The following is an 18,889-nucleotide window of genomic DNA, read 5'->3' on the forward strand; positions in this document are numbered from 1 at the left end:
CATCTCGTTATCTTGTTGAAAGGGAAATTTGTATGATTTGTTAACAGTCTACCGAATTCAGATGCTTATGCCAGACTAATTAAAATCGCATGAAAATGGCATGCTGCCCACCACGAGTGCACACGCCACAGCCAGTCCAGATGTTCCCCACTTAGCACCCATCCACTCACGTGGTGTGAGTTTCAGGGAAAACTTCAGTGAATCACTGCACTCCTCTTCCGCACGGGCAAACTCAATCACTGCTGCCGCTTAGTCGTCAGTTGCATCCGACTCTTGGCAACCCGATGGACTGTAGCCCGCCAGGCTCCTCTGTCCATGGGGATTCTCCAGGCAAGAATGTTGGGGTGGGTTCCCATGCCCTCCTCCAGGGGATCTTCCCAACCCTCAGGTCAAACCCAGGTCTCCTGCATTGCAGGCGGATTCTTTACTGTCTGAGCCACCAGGGAAGCCCACAGTGGCTAATTTTAACAAATTTAGTATCTGAGATTATGAGAGGGAACTATCAATGTATTTGATACTTAACAAATCTGAAAGCATCCACTTAGTAGAATTAGCCCCATGAAGAAACAGAAGAGTGTGCCTACTCCTTACATCCAGTTCTCCAAAATAATGCTAGCATCAGTAAGTCATTACTTTGGTTATTTTATGAGCCAGCATTAAAAGGCAAATAGCCCTAAGAATAACAGACTCTAAGGGACTGTCAGCTAATACTTTACAGAGGATAAGTTGAGGGCACTCCTTCTGCTTACAACAAACAGCTGAGGGATAGGAAAAAAGACTCGAGGCAGCAGTTCCATGGTCAGTATCACCAAGAACAGAAATGCTAAGGACAAGTTTTATCTAAATGTGGCCCAGCTCAGACGAAAGTTCTGTTTCTGTCATTAAAATATCAATGCATTAAATGTCTTATTTTATATAAAAGCCACTTGATGACACTAGGTATTTAGTTCATTATGATGAACTCTAAGAAATTTTTAATCCAAATGTATCACACTCCCTAAGTCAGGTTCTACGGAAACCTCAACAGAGCAGCTCACGAGCAGCATTAGTTCAGCATAATCCACTTACTGTGTGGGTTCAGAGACCTTTAACCACTGCCAGCATCTACCTCTCCTAACACCTCTAAACTGGGAACAGGTATGGACCATTTGCTGGAGCTTGGAGTCGAATGATTAAAAGTTAATAACTCATCTCTCTCTAAGGCTTTGTGAGGAAAGAGTACAGTCCCGCAAAAGTCAACAAAATGCCAGACCTCACCAAATGAAGTATTTGAAATAAATCAGAAAGCATCACTCTGTCTAAATAAAAATCACACTGCTTCCTGACCCAGGGTAATGTGTGCTGTTTGGGCCACACCTTTCATAAAACAAAGCTGGAGAAGGTTCAAAGTAAGCAAAGTGAATGGACAAGGGCTCTGTTAAATAAGGGAAGTCTGGGAAGATAAAGAAGATGAAGGCCGAGTTTACAGTCCTACTGTCTTCCTCAGGAACCTCCATTTGGATCAATGCAAATGTGATAAATAGTATAAGTCAGGCTGAACAGGTACCCAGATCAAGAAACACCAGAACTAAGACGTACATCATGACATGCAAAAAACAGAAAAATTAGAATAATGGAAGATTAGCAAACTCTCTCAACACTTGATCAAGTCAGAGACATAAGAAATGAAAATACAAATAGACTCAAAAATCTAAATACCCTCATGGATAACCCAGCCCTAATAGTTTTTAAGAAAACATGAATACACTGAGGGACAAGCCTGATGCTATGAGGCTCCATTAGGGATGGAGCCAAATAATTCCAACTAATACAGTAAATTTCATAACTCTCAAAACAGTAAGTCTGACTAACTAAACACTGGGAGTGATAGCTTGAGGAGAAAAAGAATGTAACCAGGTATCTTTTTTCCCAACAGATTACCGTTTGTTCATTGCCTTCCCCTGTCGAAGGCTGGTAGGTGATTCTGTATTTCTGCACACGACCACTAGCGGGATCCCACTTAACAGTCAAGCTATTGGATGTTGCATTGTACACCTGAAGGTTTCGTGGGCCACTCTTTGGAGCTGAGAAAAGATTGTTGAGAAATAAAGTAAACAAACTGAAGAATGCCTCCCCGACAAATATGCACTGTCTCCAAGGACATGAGCAGAGTTTTGTACTTCTAGACTCAGAACTAAATCTGACCCCGTAACAAATGATGGTCATTGAGTCTCAAAGGACTCCTTAACAGATAGTAGCAAAGAGAAAAATTCTTCCAGAGAGACCTGTTTAAAAGAGGTCCCAATCAACACCTTACAATTTATTGTAAAAGCAGAAGGCCTATTTGCAATGGATTTTGTGGTATTTTTCATTCATTCATTTGTTCAGGACTCATACAATCAGCAAATTAAGTTCTTACCTTGTGTTGTTAAGGGTATCAAACGCACTAAAAAAAAAGAGAGAGAGAGTGGCAAAATATTACTAATTCAGCCAAAGCTCTATTCTGTTAATTAAAAAAAAAAAATGTCCTACTGAAGGTTAAACACCTACGTGTACGCTCACTGCCAATCAGGTCATCGCTTTCTGACTCATCAGGATAAATGGCGGTAACAGAAACTTCATAGAGAGTGTTGGGGTTCAGGTTTTGAAACACCAGAGTATTCTCATCTCCATTTAGGATGGTCTTAAGGAAAGAGGAAAAAAAAAACAAGCCCACACAAGATTAAGTCACCGTGTGCATCACAGCTCCACGGCAGTTGGTTGACATCATTTAGCCAGATGTTCTTCCTGCTTTGAGGCATGCCATGAGCTCAAATGTCACTAGTAGGAAACGATGCTTTTCAGGCAACAAAGGTCATATATTAAAAAAAAAAAAAAAAGAATTAACACTACCTCCATCTTATCTGCGCTTCCTGAAGGCGCCCAGGTGATTCTATAGAGAGACACATCAGAAGCTCCATGGTCCCAAGTCCCTCTGAAACTCTCTGGTGTTACTTCAGTAATCTGTAGGTTTGTTGGGGCTGGCACGGTGTCTGTCATGAGAGAAGGCTATGTTTTTGGATGTGATCTACAAACTCAATATAATAAAACAGCCTTGAACGGACTTGAGGAAACTGGCTGACAACATTAGAACCAAGTGTCTTACAAATTCAGTTCATTTGAAAGTAAATATGGGAGAGAGCCCTGAGAACTGCAAGTATTTTATGGATATAACAGACTGCTTCAGTCTATTAAAATGGTGATTTTTTTTTTAAAGGTACCGTGTAGTCATACTATTCTAATGCAGTGGTTCTTCATCATTTTGCCCTTCACACTTTTTGAGAATCTAAGGAAAACCCTGGACTCTTTTCCACAAGCAACACAGAAGGCGAACTTTAGCCTGTAGTATCAGAGAGAGCATGAACCTTCATGGTTCATGAAGATCGTTACTTACAATCTAAGTAACCCACAGATAAGCTTTTCCTACAGATTACTAACCTGACACACAACATGAAGCTGACTGTATCAACTCTGTTCAGAGACAGGAACAGCCCTGCAGTGCTGAGGATGGCTGAAATCCCAGCTAAGGATTCTTCTACTGACCAGGCACCCCAGCGAGCTTGCACTGCAAGCAATTTGGAACGTCTGCCACCCGTTCTGAGCTTTCATTGTCAATTATTCCTCTATCTCCTGGTAACCAAAGCCAACTACACAAAAGCCAGAGCCATCAAAAATTTGTTTCTAATAATGACAATGAAAAGGCCCATTGAGATAAAAAGACTGGTCCCACTTTGACAAGCATGACTGCAGAACAAACCAACCATGAAGGATGCACTTTGGATGTGTCTAAAAGTTCCTAGGAAATCTTAAGGATTAAAAACAAGTATTAATATTAAATTACCTGCTTTCACTAGTCTTTCTTCCTGACCTTTCCTTCCCTTTACTATTCCTGTTATATTTACGCCAGTGTGCACCTATGGGCAAATTTTCATCTCCAGCCACTACCCTTTCCAGGTAAGAACTGATGCCAAGAAGGCAATTGAAGTTGCTAAGAGATTTCACATGGTAAGAAAATAGCAGAGGTAGAGACTGTCTGAAGTTACATAGGAGTCTGTGATATTTGACAAGATGCGTTGATTATGTACAGACAGCGGGGCACTGAAGAGTTTCTGATCCTCTGGTAATAAAGATGCTGGAAAAGTTTTGGATCACAGCACTTATCCCACCACTAGCTTCCTGGGCGAGGCTGGGCAAGTTGTTTGAATTCTCTAAACCTGTGCTGTCCACCATGAGAGCCAACAGTCACATGTAGCTAATGAGTACTTGAGATGTGGCATCTGAGTTGAGATGCACTGAAAGCTTAAATTAAGACACGTGTGTGCGTGTATGTTCAGTTGTTCAGTCGTATCCTTCTCTTTGAAGTTCTATGGACGGTAGCCCACCAGACTTCTCTATCCAAGGGATTCTCCAGGCACAGATATTGGAGTGGGTTGCCATTTCCTCCTCCAGGAGATTTTCCTGACCCAGGGATCAAACCCACATCTCCTGCATCTCCTGCACTGCAGGCAGATTCTTTACCACTGAGCCACTAGGGAAGCCCCAAATTAAGACACATTAGATTTTTTTTTAATTATTATCAAAAAAAAATGTGAAATATCTCACTAATAATTACTATACTGGTAAATTTTGAAATGTTAATATTTTGGACAAACTGGGTTGAATGCAACACATTATTAAAGTGAATTTCATTTTTCTCCTTACCTTTTCTAATGTGGCTACTAGAAAATCTTGAATTACCTACGTGGCTCCTAATATATTTCTTGGGAACTCTGCTGGCTCTAGACTTCAATTTTTTAAACACCACTTATCTAGAAAATGACATGCTAAGCACTGAGCCAGAAACTGGAGGTTCAAAATTGAGCAAAATACATGGAATTCATTAGGAGGGAGCCAGAGGGAAGTGGTATAGACAGGAAAAGCCCGACGGGCAATAATAATTGAGTTAAATACTGTGGAAGTAGCACGCTTTCACTCCACCCCCGCCTCCACACACACACACACACACACCAGTTAAGTATCTGGAAGACGAGTTAGTGACAGTGGCTGGTAGAATAACAGGAGAGAAATTATCACAAAAGGTCTAGACCTAAGGATAGAAGATGGGAAGTGACTAAGTGAGGAACCGCCTGATCCCAAACAGTATTAAATTCTGGCAAAAACAACATTAAGAAATGCACAGAGAACTACATTCAACATTTTGTAATACCTATAAGGGAAAAGATTCTGGAAAGGAATATACATATATCTACAGTATATATTATAGAGGTCCATGTAAAACTGAATCCCTTTGCTGTACACCTGAAACTAACACAACATGATAAATCTATACTTCCATTGGAAAAATTTTTTTTAATTTTAAGAAATGAAATAATCAGTTAGTGACACACGCATGCAGTGCTATTTCCCAATTATCATTAAAGCATGAGCCCAACTCACGGGTGGTTTCCTGCGCAGTCACTGGGGGAGACTCCCCCTCTTCGTATAGAGCAGACACGCTGACTGTGTACAGGGTTTGTGAGAAGAGGTCTTTAAGCGGTGTGCTGGCCCGTGACCTGTCCACCTCTACCTGTAATACAGCGGTGGAACTATTTTTACAAAGTTTAGTTTTGACCTCTCTCTGTTGTTGGCTGTGTCTCTCAGCACGAGAGCATAAGAACTGCAGTACAGAAAAAAAAAAAACAGCAAAGTTTTCCAATTTGCCTAACAGTCCAGGAACTGAAGACCGTTTATAGTTTCCAAAGTGGAAACGATGTATGTACTAGAGCCTTGTGTTTGGTAAATGATGACAGCCTAGGAATTCAAACAACCTAATCGCTTTCTCCCCATTTCCCTGTGAGTCACTGCCTCATTGCTTTCAGAAAAATTCTCCTGTGCATTAGCTTGTAAGACCCACTGGTCATTGTACTGCTTCTGAAAATTGAAACCCAGAATGAAAAGAATATGTGCACAGGTCTAAATTAGCCTGCACGCAGTTCAGAAGACCAGCACAGTCTGCAACTGGGTGCTTACAGAAACTATTTCTAGCTTCCAAAACTGCCTCTGAGGTTCTTACATGTCCCTTCAGGGGAACATACATTTTAAACCCATTTGCTGGTGAAGCCCCTCAGTTTGCTCCCACTCTGAAGCAGGTTGTCACAGAAATAGCTTTTCATCCCAACATCAATTCAGAAACGTTCAAAGCCAAAGAGACACCCTTCTGACACTATATTCATACTTTCTCTCTGTCCCATTCAACTGTACTACCTCCCTATTCCTCAACAAACTCCCCCTCTTCTTTCCTGAATCCCCTTGCTACCTTTCATTTTTAGGAACATCATTATGACATTTTCTTAGTCATTCATAGAATGCAGAGCATCATATTAGGCATCAGGTGGAGAGTGAAATACCATCTAGATTCTGTAACCCTTCATCTACTAAGGGATGATGTTTTAGGATTAATATCACACAGCAAAACATTTCTAAACTAAATGCAAAACAGTCCAATATATTATCAATATTCAAATAGTGCTTTGTTAATATATGACAAGTTTTCAACAGTATGTTCATAAAGTGTCGAGTATTCAAAACATGCTATACCTGTTTAGATTCTTCTGTTAAACTACTAGAAAAACAAATATTTCTAAACCGCTTCCAACCTCAACCTACCTCTTTGGCTTCCTCTTCTGGGGTTTTGTAGCGAACGATGTATTTTCGCACTTTTCCAGGTGCGGGTTCCCATGCGACGTTCATGGTGCTGTGAGTCACGTCTCTGAGTTTCAGGTCTCGGGGACTGGGCAGAGGCACTGGAGACGCATGATAAATTAGGACCAGAATTTATTCTCAACCACAAAGCTCTGCAGCTTCCACACGAGCTTTCAAGAAGTTGCTTGAAGAAAACTTAAAGGTGTGCAGCAAAGTAACTAAACAAATTGGTCATGATGACAAAAGCACTTTGATTCTATGAGATACAGCTGAATTCTTAAGAAGGCTTTTTAAAAATAGGATACATTTAAATTTTTATAACAACTCTTTCTCATTCATATTTAACTTTCTCCCATTCTATTTAAAAAAACTCTTACTTGCTGCTCAGCTATAATAAATCATAATTTGCCATAAATGTACAGCTTATGTTTTTTATCAAATATTAAATCAGTTGAGATTGAAATCAAAGTGTCATGCTTCCTGAAGTTATGTGATAGCAAAACAAAACAGTTACAAGAGTGAAGAATGAAGATGATTCAAAATTACACATCCAATAAGTTCATAAGAAAAAACCCACAGAAACCCAAATGGTTAGGAGCAAATCCAACGATAAATTTTTCCCAAGTCAAACAAACCTTCACCTTAAAAAGGACAAGGAGGAGGATAACTAAAGAAGAGTTTTTCTCTTGTCACATGAGATGAAGCTCACTCTTTCTAGCTGCCTGTTTGACCAACTTTCTTCGTCTCTCATTTCAAGTCTGCACGTCTCTTCCTGAATCTCCACCTCTCTGCTCCTACCCCTGCATCCCTTCAATGCTTTCTTCTCTTGGCCTCTTTCTGTGTCCTCCCCCTCCTCCGCTGCTGCAGTCCAGCCCTATATCCAAATCTATAGCCACGTCTGTCTTTAATCCCACTATGACTTGGGTCCCCTCACTCAGCACCTCCAGGATATGTCGCCATGCCTGGCTGGATTCCTACTCTGTCCACCCACCACCGCCCCATTTCTACAATTCACAAGCTCCAATAGGGTCTGACATGTAAAAGGTGATTATTTGATGTCAGTGACTATATCCTGCCCCGCCTTGCAGGGTTTCTCTTTTCCATCTCTTCATGCCTCTGTCTCAGCCCCTTACCCCCCTGAAGGTTTCTTACAACTTCTTAATTTCCTTAGAAATGCAGTCTGAGACTCACAAAATGTAAGCCAAGACATGCTTAGAATCCCAGCATGCCCACCTCAAGAAGCATGAAAGGAAACTACCAGCTGGGTAAGACCAGGGTCCTAAGTGCCATCACTGTCACTTTTCAAGAAAAAGCACCGAAATGCTAGTGAAACAAACCAGAAACACACAGAAGGCTGAACAACACACACGAGAGAAGTGCAAACCATGAAGGAGTCAGGGTCCTCTACCTTGCTCTACGTTATTTATCAGGACATTCCCAAAACCTAGGCACAAGACTGGAACATCATAGTTGATCAATATGTTTGGGGATTAAGTTAATTTACTTAACATAAACAGACTGATTCGGATGTGCCATAGTTTCTACTTCAACAAGAACTTGGAACATCTTGATCTTAAACCTAGTATTTTTCTCCAACATCCCCTTCTCACTAATGGTGTATACCATATTCATGGATCGACAACAGGGACTTTAAGATGCACCATTATTTTACGCTCTGTTCCCTGACTGACACCTCACCAAGAGCAATGGTAAGACACCACTGATTATAAGATACCATCTGAAAATCTAATATGTTAAATATGGAAAAATAAATGCAAATCTTAATAATTGATTAAGATGCTGCCCTAAGTCTAGAAACAACCTTGGCCATAATGAATAACCCTACAACTTATACACAAACAATCAAAATCAGTTTTAGCATCATTGGGCAAAAGAAAAAGCTTAACAAATGAGCCTCATTCACAGCAATGAGAGAAGAAGGAAACCCAGCGACATCTTACAGGTGACTTCCCTTGCTGTGACGGGTTCACTGGTGAGGTCATGCAGGACAGCCTGGACTGTAACTGCATACTCGGTGTTGGGGAAGAGGTCACTCAGCTGCACGTCATTCACTGTCGGCTCCAGGCGCATCTGCAGATGGATGAGCCAAGGCGAAAGAACACATTCAAATAAAACATTTCCGCTAATGAGGGACAGCCAATCACACCAAGCTGTGACCACTAGATTTGAACACAACTTTTATTTTTCATTTCTCTGAACAGCATTTCCCTTTTCATACTGATATATATATATATATATATTTTTTAAGATGTGTCACAGGCCACAAATCTAATCTGTTTTTGTTTTGTGTGTAAAGCTATACATGAGCTAATGAGCCCCTTAACGGGGACTCGACAACAGTGAAGCCTCCAGAAGAGCCAAGATAAACAAACAAAGCTCCCACCTCTTTGGGCTTGGTCGGAACTGTGGCATTGATGGGTTCGTAGGTCACAGTGTAGCCGGTAGCGCCCCCCACTGGCTGCCACTGCACGTGCATGGTGGTTGAGCCAATGTCGTAAATGTTCAGGCTGACCACAGGCACTGGTACTGTTGAAATGAGAAAGCAAATATCTGTCTAACTCTTGTCATTCTCCTTATTTGTTAACTGCTTCCAGTGGCTCAGTGGTAAAGTGCAATGCAGTTACTGATATTAGTGTATGGTAAATAGAAAATGGGCTGCTGTGAGTAATCAGTGAGAGTTAATAGAAGCCCTTTCTCTGCCCTCAAAAACCCAATCTCATTGTTTACCACCAACACCTACTAAGACTGCATGTGATAACTATTTCATAGAGAAAAAGACATTTAAATGTAAAATGGCATTCTAGTGTCTATCCGAAAGCCAAAACAGAGAATAACTTCCTGAGGTTTCAGTCTCTTTTTCTGGAACATCTGTAAATCGACCATTTTCATTCTTCAATCATAGAATTTCATACATAAAAAGGCAACCTAGTATTTCATTTCATTTTTACTTTAAAAAAAATAAGTGAGAGTGATGTCTATTAATAAGTGGAACTCAGGGGATTCTTCAAAGAGAAGATTAGCCCATGAGGCACAGTAACAGGCTTACAGTTTCCTCTTCACTTAATATCCACACAGCTTTTCTAGTTTTTTGTTCAAAGATGGACTTTAAAGTTTTAAGGAATTATCAGATTAATCCTGCCCATTATGAAGTATATTATTTCCCACCTAATGGTCTAATATGAAGGGAAATATGAGAGATAAAGACCTAAGGGACTGAGCAGTCAGTGGAGTCAATTCTTGACTTGGAGTTACGCCCATTCCTTCCTCTTTCTTATAAAAGGCCTCCCTTCTTCCTGGAGGTCAGCCAAGAAGATGGGAGAAGGAAAGAGTATTTTCATATGGCCTCAGAAACCCCACCAGGAATAGGAGTGAGGAATATCTTTCCTCAAAGCTCTACTCAAAGCCAAAGCCATCAGAGCTTCTCTGGTAAAGGCCAGAGTCCAAAAGTCAATAAAAAAGGAGCTCTCGCTGCCAGCTGGAAGATCTGGCCTCATGCAGAACTGAATCAGATGATTCCTGCACAGCTGCTCCTCCAGATACTCTGAGTCCCACTCCCCACATGGTACCTTCCCTTAAGAGGTGGACAATCGTGAAAGCTACCCTTCCCTCTAAGGTAAACTCTTGCCATGAATACCCAGTGGGTTCCAAGATGGTAGGAGCAGCCGGTAAAAGCAGAAAATCACAGAGTATTTATTGAGAACCTGCACAAAGTACACATTCAGTAAATGTGTGTTGAAGAGATATCAAATAAAGGGATGATTCGGAAGGCTTACAGAAATCCCACACACTACAAACGAACTTATTTACAAAACACAGATAGACTCACAGACATAGAAAACAAACTTAGAGTTACCAAGGGGGGATAGTGGCAGAGGTGGGGAGAGATAAATCAGGAGGCTGGGGTTGAAATATACACACTGCTGCTGCTGCTGCTGCTGCTAAGTCGCTTCAGTCGTGTCGGACTCTGTGCGACCCCATAGACGGCAGCCCACTAGGCTCCTCTGTCCCTGGGATTCTCCAGGCAAGAACACTGGAGTGGGTTGCCATTTCCTTCTCCAATGCATGCAAGTGAAAAGTGAAAGTGAAGTCGTGCCCCATTCTTAGCGACCCCATGGACTGCAGCCCACCAGGCTTCTCCATCCATGGGATTTTCCAGGCAAGAGTACTGGAGTAGGGTGCCATTGCCTTCTCCAAAAATATTTGGAAGGAATGATGCTGAAGCTGAAACTCCAGTACTTTGGCCACCTCATGCAAAGAGTTGACTCATTGGAAAAGACTCTGATGCTGGGAGGGATTGGGGGCAAGAGGAGAAGGGGACGACAGAGGATGAGATGGCTGGATGGCATCACTGACTCGATGGACGTGAGTCTGGGTGAACTCCGGGAGTTGGTGATGGACAGGGAGGCCTGGTGTGCTGCAATTCATGGGGTCGCAAAGAGTCGGACATGACTGAGCGACTGATCTGATCTGATCTACAAAAAAAACCCCTGATACTGAAAAAGATGGAGGATAGGAGGAGAAGAGGGCAACAGAGGATGAGATGGTTGGATGGCATCATCGATTCAATGGACTTGAGTTTGAGCAAACTCCAGGAGATGGTGATGGACAGGGAAGCCTGGTGTGCTGCAGTCCATGGGGTCACAAAGAGTCAGACACAACTTAGCGACTGAACAACAACAACTGTATATGAAATAGACAATCAACAAGAACCTACTGTATACCACAGGGAACTACACTCAGTATCTTTTAATAATCTATAAGAATCTCAAAAAAACCTGAAAATTAAAATGTACACATATAACTGAATCACTTCGCTATACCTTTGAAACTAACACAACTCTGTAAATCAACAATATTTCAATAATTTTTTTAAATGAAAATGAAAAAAAAAATCCCACATGGCCTGTCACCTCTTTACCTTAATAAATTAAACATTGAGTTTTTTTTTAATCTGACTTACATGTTTTTTCTGTGCCCTTCAGAGGCTCACTGTATTCATCTTCCACTACAGAATACACATTGACAACATATTCAGTTTCAGGCTTCAGATCTTTCAGGACCGTGCTCCTTTCCAATCGGCTCACATAAAACTAGGGATGGAAATTTATAAAAAATAACAACTTCTGTTAGAATCAGTTCCCTCTTTTCTACTGTTAATTGTGAAGTAGTTAACTTCAATGAGTTTAAGAAATATTCTTCAATGGGGTCATTGTCTTTTGTTTTTGAAAACTATCAGATTACAGTGAGATCTTGGATAATCCATACAGTTTATGCTCCCAGCTGTTGTTTCCTTATTTGTAAGATGAGTGCATAAAACTAGAACATCCTCAATGTTTCCTTCCTACTTGATGATTCTCGTATAAACTCATGAACAGATTAAACACCCTCTTAATCCCTAATTAAAAATTGTATTGATACTGTGCAATTCTTGGAAAGCATAAGAAATTAAAAGCTCTTCCCTCTAATTAAGCCCAAATGGAAGTGCTTGCCCTGCAAGAAATGGAGAACACCACCATGGACCCAGTTCTGCCCCCTACTTCCCCCCCGGCATTCCTCCCAGAGCCCTAAGGAGGAGGACCCAATCTCGGGACAGGAAGGAGCGGGTTGTGAGGTCTACTCACTTCTTGCCGTTTCCCTCCTGACACTGGGTAGTATTCCACCTTGTACCTGTCCACGCTGTCAGAAGGAGGTGTCCAGCTCACTCTCATAGAACGATGGGTCCGCTCAGAAAGAACTAGGTTGGAAGGAGCTTCCAAGTCACCTGCACATGGAAATGAAGTACATAGACTTTTTCATTATCATAGCAAGATGACGATATTTAAATTAGGTTGCAATGGTGTTCCTCTCCTTATTTCAAGCTTTTGTACACATTATTTCATATACTAACAAGTTACAGTTGTACACATTCTTTCATATACTAACAAGTTACAGTTGTACACATTCTTTCATATACTAACAAGTTACAGTTGTACACATTCTTTCATATACTGACAAGTTACAGTTGTTCTTGTTCAGTTGCTAAATCACATCTGACTCTTTGTAACCCCATGGGCTGCAGCAGGCCAGGCTCCTCTGTCCTCCACTATCTCCTGGAGTTCACTCAAATTCATGTCCATTGAGTTGGTGATGCTATCGAACCATCTCATCCTCGGCTGCCCCCTTCTCTTCCTTCCCTCAATCTTCCCCAGCATCAGGGGTCTTTTCTAATGAGCCAGCTCTTTACATCCGGTGGCCGACGCATAGGAGCTTCAGCTTCAGCATCAGTCCTTCCAATGAATATTCAGGACTGATTTCCTTCACGATGGACTGGTTTGATCTCCTTGTAGTCCAAGGGACTCTCAAGAGTCTTCTCCAGTAAATCCGCCCAGTGCCCATAAGTCCTCTCTGAATGGGTGGCCTAAGATTCTTCACCCTCAGGAAATTCAAATCTGAGCTCTTGTCATCCTTTAAAAGCCGCTCCCCTCATCCTGACAGCATCACAGTTTATCAGTCACCTAGATTCAATACCTCCGACTCATCCCGGATACTCTCTCTGCTCTCCCACCTTCTGCATGTATCAGTAAATGACAACATGGGGCCTGACAACTCTATCTATCGCCTCTATCGCTATTGGTACCACCCAAGTTCACTGCCTTCATCATCATGTTGATTATTTACATTCATGTCTTATCTTCTTAACCATAAGTTATGCTCTGTGAGGACAGAAGTGATTTTTTATTCATGTTTAGTTCCTTTTCAGGATCTAATTCAGTGGTAAGATAACCTACTTCCTTTCTCACTCAGAGAGAAACAACCAAGTCTTCTAAAATTTAGGAATATCCTACTGCTGTGTTTGTTTTTTTCTGTTCCTAAGTGTAGGTGAAATGACTAATATATAAAAATATTTGGAATCAATATAAATGAAAATAGAAATATTGGGCTCAATAAGACCATTAGAGAGACATCCCAAATAATAATCATAGGAGAGCTAATACAGTGACTCCATGAGCATGGCAAATCATTCTCATATGAACTCTTCCTACTTTCTTTGTAAGCCAAAGCTGGGAAAAAGCATTTCCATTCTTAGTATCCTAACCTTTATTGTACTTGGGTCATAATCAAGCCTACAAAATTATCAAGCAATTTTACTGTCTGGGAAACTAAATGAATGCAACTATTACATAGCAGATGTAAAAAAAATAAAGTAAAACAGATAAAAGATGTTTTCATCCCCACTCAAAGTTCTCTCCAACTAAATAAAACTACAACTCTCTCAGCTAATCCAAAGCCAGACGCCTACAAATTCTGGCTTCCTGGCTGCTCTATTTCTCCTGGGAAAAGGTCAGTCTATTGTTCAAAATCCAAAAAGAAAATCTGCAAAATTTTGAAGAGAGAAATTCAAGAAGGAACATTCAAATAAATGTATCCTTAGTATCCAAAGCACGTGAACCATTTCTACCACTTTGTTAAACTCATTCCAACTTTCCAAAACCAGAGTAAATTAATGAAAGACAATCTTTACCAGAATCTACACTTACTTAAAAGAAATTTTTCTCATACAATAAGAACCATCATTTTATCATTAATTTTCAAAATACCTTCAATTTCGTATTTACCATGGTTTGTCCTACAATTTACACAGGTAGTAATTATTTTATACCACTTACCACTACAAATTCACTTCTATAATTTTATTTCTAAATCTTAATTCCTTATCAATAGCTACCTTTTTTCAAGGACCTCTCAAAACATCTTTACCCATCTGACTTTGAGTAAGTAACTGTATTTCTCTAAATCTATTTCTTCAGTGGTAAAGAGAGATGATACCCTTTCTAAAAATCCACACTCTAACACTGTAACTTGTCTTTATGTTTAGAAGTTACAAGTGCAAAGTATTAAATGTGATCATCTCTGGTTGGGGCATTTAATAGTAACTTAGTAGTGATATGGAGTGAAGATGGTTTACCAGAGAAAAATATACACCAGGAGAGAAAGCACCTCTTTATTCCCTAATCTCACTTGTGTATGTGTCTGTGTGTGTGGTGCACACGTGTGCAGTCGCTCCATCATGTCCAAGTCTTTGCAACCACATGGACCATAGCCCACCAGGCTCCTCTGTTCAAGGGATTATCCCAGCAAGAATACTAGAGTGGGTTGCCACTTCCTTCTCCAGGGGATCTTCCTGACCCAGGGATCAAAACTGCATCTCCTTTATTGGCAGGAGGATTCTTTACCACTGAGCCACCTAGGAAGCATGTGTTTGATACAGGCACATTTAAACTAAATGTATCCCCAAATAAACTAGAAGTCATTTACAGTTTGATGCCATCAGAGAAAACCCAAGGACTAAATCAATGATTCTCAACTGGGGGCAGTGTTCTCCCCAGCAGACGTTCAGCACATTCTGAAGGTATTTTTAGTTGTCATAACTCAGGGGATACTACTGGTATCTGGTGGGCAGTGTTCAGGGATGCTGCTAAACATCTCACAATGCACAAAGTAATCCACTCCCTCCATTCTACAAAGAATTAAATGGACCAAAATACCAACAGTTCTGAGGGTAAGAACCTGGGCTAACCTTACCTGGACCTTTGACACTGTTACACAAGTTGTTGGTGAGGTCATCCACGATCCTAGAAAGTGAATCAAAATCCGCCACGTTGTACGCGTGGATATCATCAGGATCTGTTGCAATCATCTTTAACTCAACTTCATCAGCATTTTTAATACCTTGGGGGAAAATGGATATACACAAATTAAAAGCATGTCTCAGAAAAAAATTCATGGAACAAAGCAAATATTTCATAGGCTACCCTTATACATTCCGTGTTAACTAGAATGTATATAAGATTTTCCCCAACAATAAAATGATTACATAAATTAAATAGAAACAAAAAATAATACAAACTGAAGGTTATTTTGTTTGGCTTCTCAATGCTTCTAGCACCAATTCCCCACCAAAAAGAGTTTGTTTAGTGTTTTTTTTCTGGAAAGTATTATAAAATAGTGGATATCAAAAACAAACATGATGCTGTGGAAAACCAAACAGGAATTTTCCTGAATCCTATTAATAGTACAGTTGTCCTCTTGATTTATTACTCTCTTCCAAGAAGCCATGTAATTTTGTCCCATTGTAAGGAGAAAAGAAGAAAATAGATGAACTTCCTGGCACATTATTTTAATAAATCATGTGATCGGGAAAGTGTGTTTCTGTATTTTTCATGCTTCAGAAAATATTTTTAACTACAAAATTATCCTTGGCAAAAATATTTGTCACCCGTGGAGGCACGGCTATTCTCATCCATACTTACCAATGGCAAACAGTTCCACACCTTCATCCTTGAGTTTTTTGGAAGGTGCCTCTACATCATCCTGGGATTTTCCATCAGTGATAAGAACACCGATTTTTCGAGCTCGAGGTCTCATGCCAGCTTGGGTCTTGAAGCTCTGCTGGCGAATGAAATTCAAGGCCATCCCTAGTGGGATTGTTAAAAGAGAATCAGCCACATCATTATTCAGCCACGAGCTCGGACAAAAGCGAGAGCCGACAGCGCCCTGAACCATCTGGCTCACCTGTGAGGGTGTTGCCTCCTTTGTAAGGCAGGTTCGCCACGGCCTGCAGCAAGCTCTTCTTGTCTTTGTGAGCATTTAGCTGCCACTCTGTTCTGGGGTCCCCACTATACTGCGCGAGGGCTGAAAGGACACCACTGGCATTAGCATATGTAAGCGAACCTGATGAAGACATCTAAATGCCGTCCATGTTGTGAGACCTACCAATCTGTACTCTTTTGGGGCCAATCTCAAAGACTTCCACGATACGAGAAATGAAGCTCCTGACGGTTCTAAAGTTCGCCCGGCCGATGCTCCACGATCCATCCACCAGCAGCACGATGTCTGCTTCAGCCCGGGTGAGACACTCCATCCCTGACGCAGCAATCACGAGACAGCATGGAGTCAGGGGGACATTCTTTGTCACGTTACTTCCCAGCGCACTCTTCTGCCACCCCCGGGGGCCAGGGTCACCTAACAATCTCAGTTCTGTGGCTCAGTGAGGTGATTGGGAGTTCAAGACTTTGAAAACACGTCCATATGACTTAGAGCTTCAAATAAGAATCACAGGAACTATCCATCCCTCTAATAATCATTTCAGTGGAAAATCTTTCCTTCATCTTTGACTATATTTATGGCCACAATCATAGAACATGGAGACTTAAACTGTCATTATAAATTTGAATAGGCTCACAAACCCAAACACTGAAATATAGAAGAGGGAATGTACAGCCTTCTGACTATAAGGAAATAATAATTTTAATAAAACTTTGCATTTTCCTCAATTTTCAGTGGTCATTAGCAGACAAGTATGAGATGAACTTTAAAATGTGCAAGCCAGAAAAAGGTTCAGTGAGCCAAAAATATCTTTTGAATTAATGCAAACTCTCAGTAATACATACATTATTAAGGATTAGGCACAGAACTCTCAACCCTTCTGAAGTAAAAAATATACTGTTTAAAAATCTGATGGCTATTATTTAGTTTTAAATAACTTAATCATCTACTACATATAAGAATCAGGTAAATACAAATGGTGAAATCTGCACATTTAAAAAATCAAGAGAGAAGGAAGACAATCTAGAAAAAAGGATGCAAAGAAGTATACAAATCGAGAGCTACAGAGACCACAAGGACAAACACTGATACAAAGCTAGGGTGCTTTGGAAAGAGAGAATTATCCCAAATCCTCAGTGCACAAGCTACAAAATAAAAATATAAGTCAGTTAATATCATCATAAGAGAAAAAACAGAACATCAATGCAAAACAGCAAGAGTTGAGACTTTATTTTATCCACATCCATATTTTCAAATGCTTTCTTTTCCAAGAGCTTATGTTACCAGCTATGAATTTTTCAACTACTTGCCATGTTAGCATCTGATCTTTATATTATTAAAAAAAAAAAAAACTGAGGCAAACTCAGTGATGCTCATTATACTACAAAGGCATCACTGGCATACTGGACGGGCCATCGGAGTGAGGATTCCCCAACGCCATCCATGCACCTATGTCTTTACAAGTCCGCTCCTGCTCTTCCAAGACCTACTCTTTATAAGCAAATGATGAAAATATTTAGAAGTAAACTCTACCCACCACCCTCACTGCTAAGAATGTTCAAATCTAGCTTCATGTGTATCAAAGCTGTAGTTGTGGCAGCAGCAGAAAGTCTAAGGGGTTTATGTTACCATTTTGCTTTCCAAGTCTTAGCTGCCCACCTATTAACGTATCAATAACCAAATACCACTTGCTCAGCCCAAATAAATCCTTTCTACAATTACTTTAGCGAAATAAAACTGCATTTGAATCATTAAAAAGAGAGAAATGTACATCATCTACCCATTGAAAAACTCAGCTTTAAACAATACAGTACTCTGTAACTAATGTAATGCTGACAAGAAAGCCTTAAAAAAAATGTTGGCAAAGTGTGCTTAGCTGGATGTCTGTAGAATTTTTTAAAGTATATATTACTGAAATAAATTTTAACATAAAATTTAATGGTTGATTTTCATGGTATAATTAATCTAACACTTTACATTTGAAAAAGTTGCGTGGTACTGACTTTTCTTAGGAGAATGCAATTCAATTTCTTACCAGAGGATAAAATTGGCATTACAGTTGTGTCAGAAAGAGTTGTCATTTCTTGTCCAACAAGTGGTGAACTTTCTCCTCCATCAAACATTCCAAAAACGTTTACTTTATAGGTGGTACCTGCCCTGAAATGTTAAAATATACAGTCTGTATGTATAATAGGCTCAAGTGGTAGCATTTTTTTTTGTTTTGTTATAAATACTCATCTTGATGTATACACTTTCATTCAGAGGAAGTTATAACACATAATATTGCAAGAGAAGAAAAATAATTTCCATCACATTCCAGTTTAAGCTCACACTGTGAGGTATTGAGGGAAACTAGCATCCTAGAGAACACTGGCGGTTCAGGGCACCAGTTTCCACCTTGCCTTCCATCAAATGTAGAATTCCCACCTTCCCACTGAGCAAGTTAGGAAAGGATCAAGCTCTCACTTTTACTACTGCTAAGTAATGGGCTTTAAGAAAACAATTTAAAATGTTGTACTTGCAAGGAAACATAAAGCCCTGGCACAGTGCCCAGCACATAGTGTGTGAAAGTTGCTCAGTCATG

General features: G+C 40.4%; 1 protein-coding gene across 3 annotated transcripts in view; it reads right to left on the reverse strand.

The window, feature by feature from the left end:
- Positions 1-18,889, reverse strand: part of COL12A1 (collagen type XII alpha 1 chain) — a 114,796-nt gene that overhangs the window by 53,984 nt on the left and 41,923 nt on the right. For 2 of the 3 annotated variants that reach the window (XM_061427224.1, XM_061427225.1), the window contains exons 16-30: positions 18,341-18,462; positions 16,474-16,623; positions 16,273-16,392; positions 16,011-16,175; positions 15,283-15,429; positions 12,342-12,481; positions 11,681-11,810; positions 9,104-9,246; positions 8,661-8,790; positions 6,660-6,800; positions 5,455-5,580; positions 2,872-3,011; positions 2,530-2,662; positions 2,399-2,425; positions 1,921-2,063 (exon numbers count right to left, since the gene is read on the reverse strand). In XM_061427224.1, the coding sequence (XP_061283208.1) occupies positions 1,921-2,063; positions 2,399-2,425; positions 2,530-2,662; positions 2,872-3,011; positions 5,455-5,580; positions 6,660-6,800; positions 8,661-8,790; positions 9,104-9,246; positions 11,681-11,810; positions 12,342-12,481; positions 15,283-15,429; positions 16,011-16,175; positions 16,273-16,392; positions 16,474-16,623; positions 18,341-18,462 (1,957 nt within the window). The remainder of the gene's footprint in view (positions 1-1,920; positions 2,064-2,398; positions 2,426-2,529; positions 2,663-2,871; positions 3,012-5,454; positions 5,581-6,659; positions 6,801-8,660; positions 8,791-9,103; positions 9,247-11,680; positions 11,811-12,341; positions 12,482-15,282; positions 15,430-16,010; positions 16,176-16,272; positions 16,393-16,473; positions 16,624-18,340; positions 18,463-18,889) is intronic. The other variant, XM_061427226.1, reaches the window with a different exon arrangement.

Source organism: Bos javanicus, chromosome 9 (genome assembly GCF_032452875.1).
Source record: "Bos javanicus breed banteng chromosome 9, ARS-OSU_banteng_1.0, whole genome shotgun sequence".
Lineage (NCBI taxonomy): Eukaryota > Metazoa > Chordata > Mammalia > Artiodactyla > Bovidae > Bos > Bos javanicus.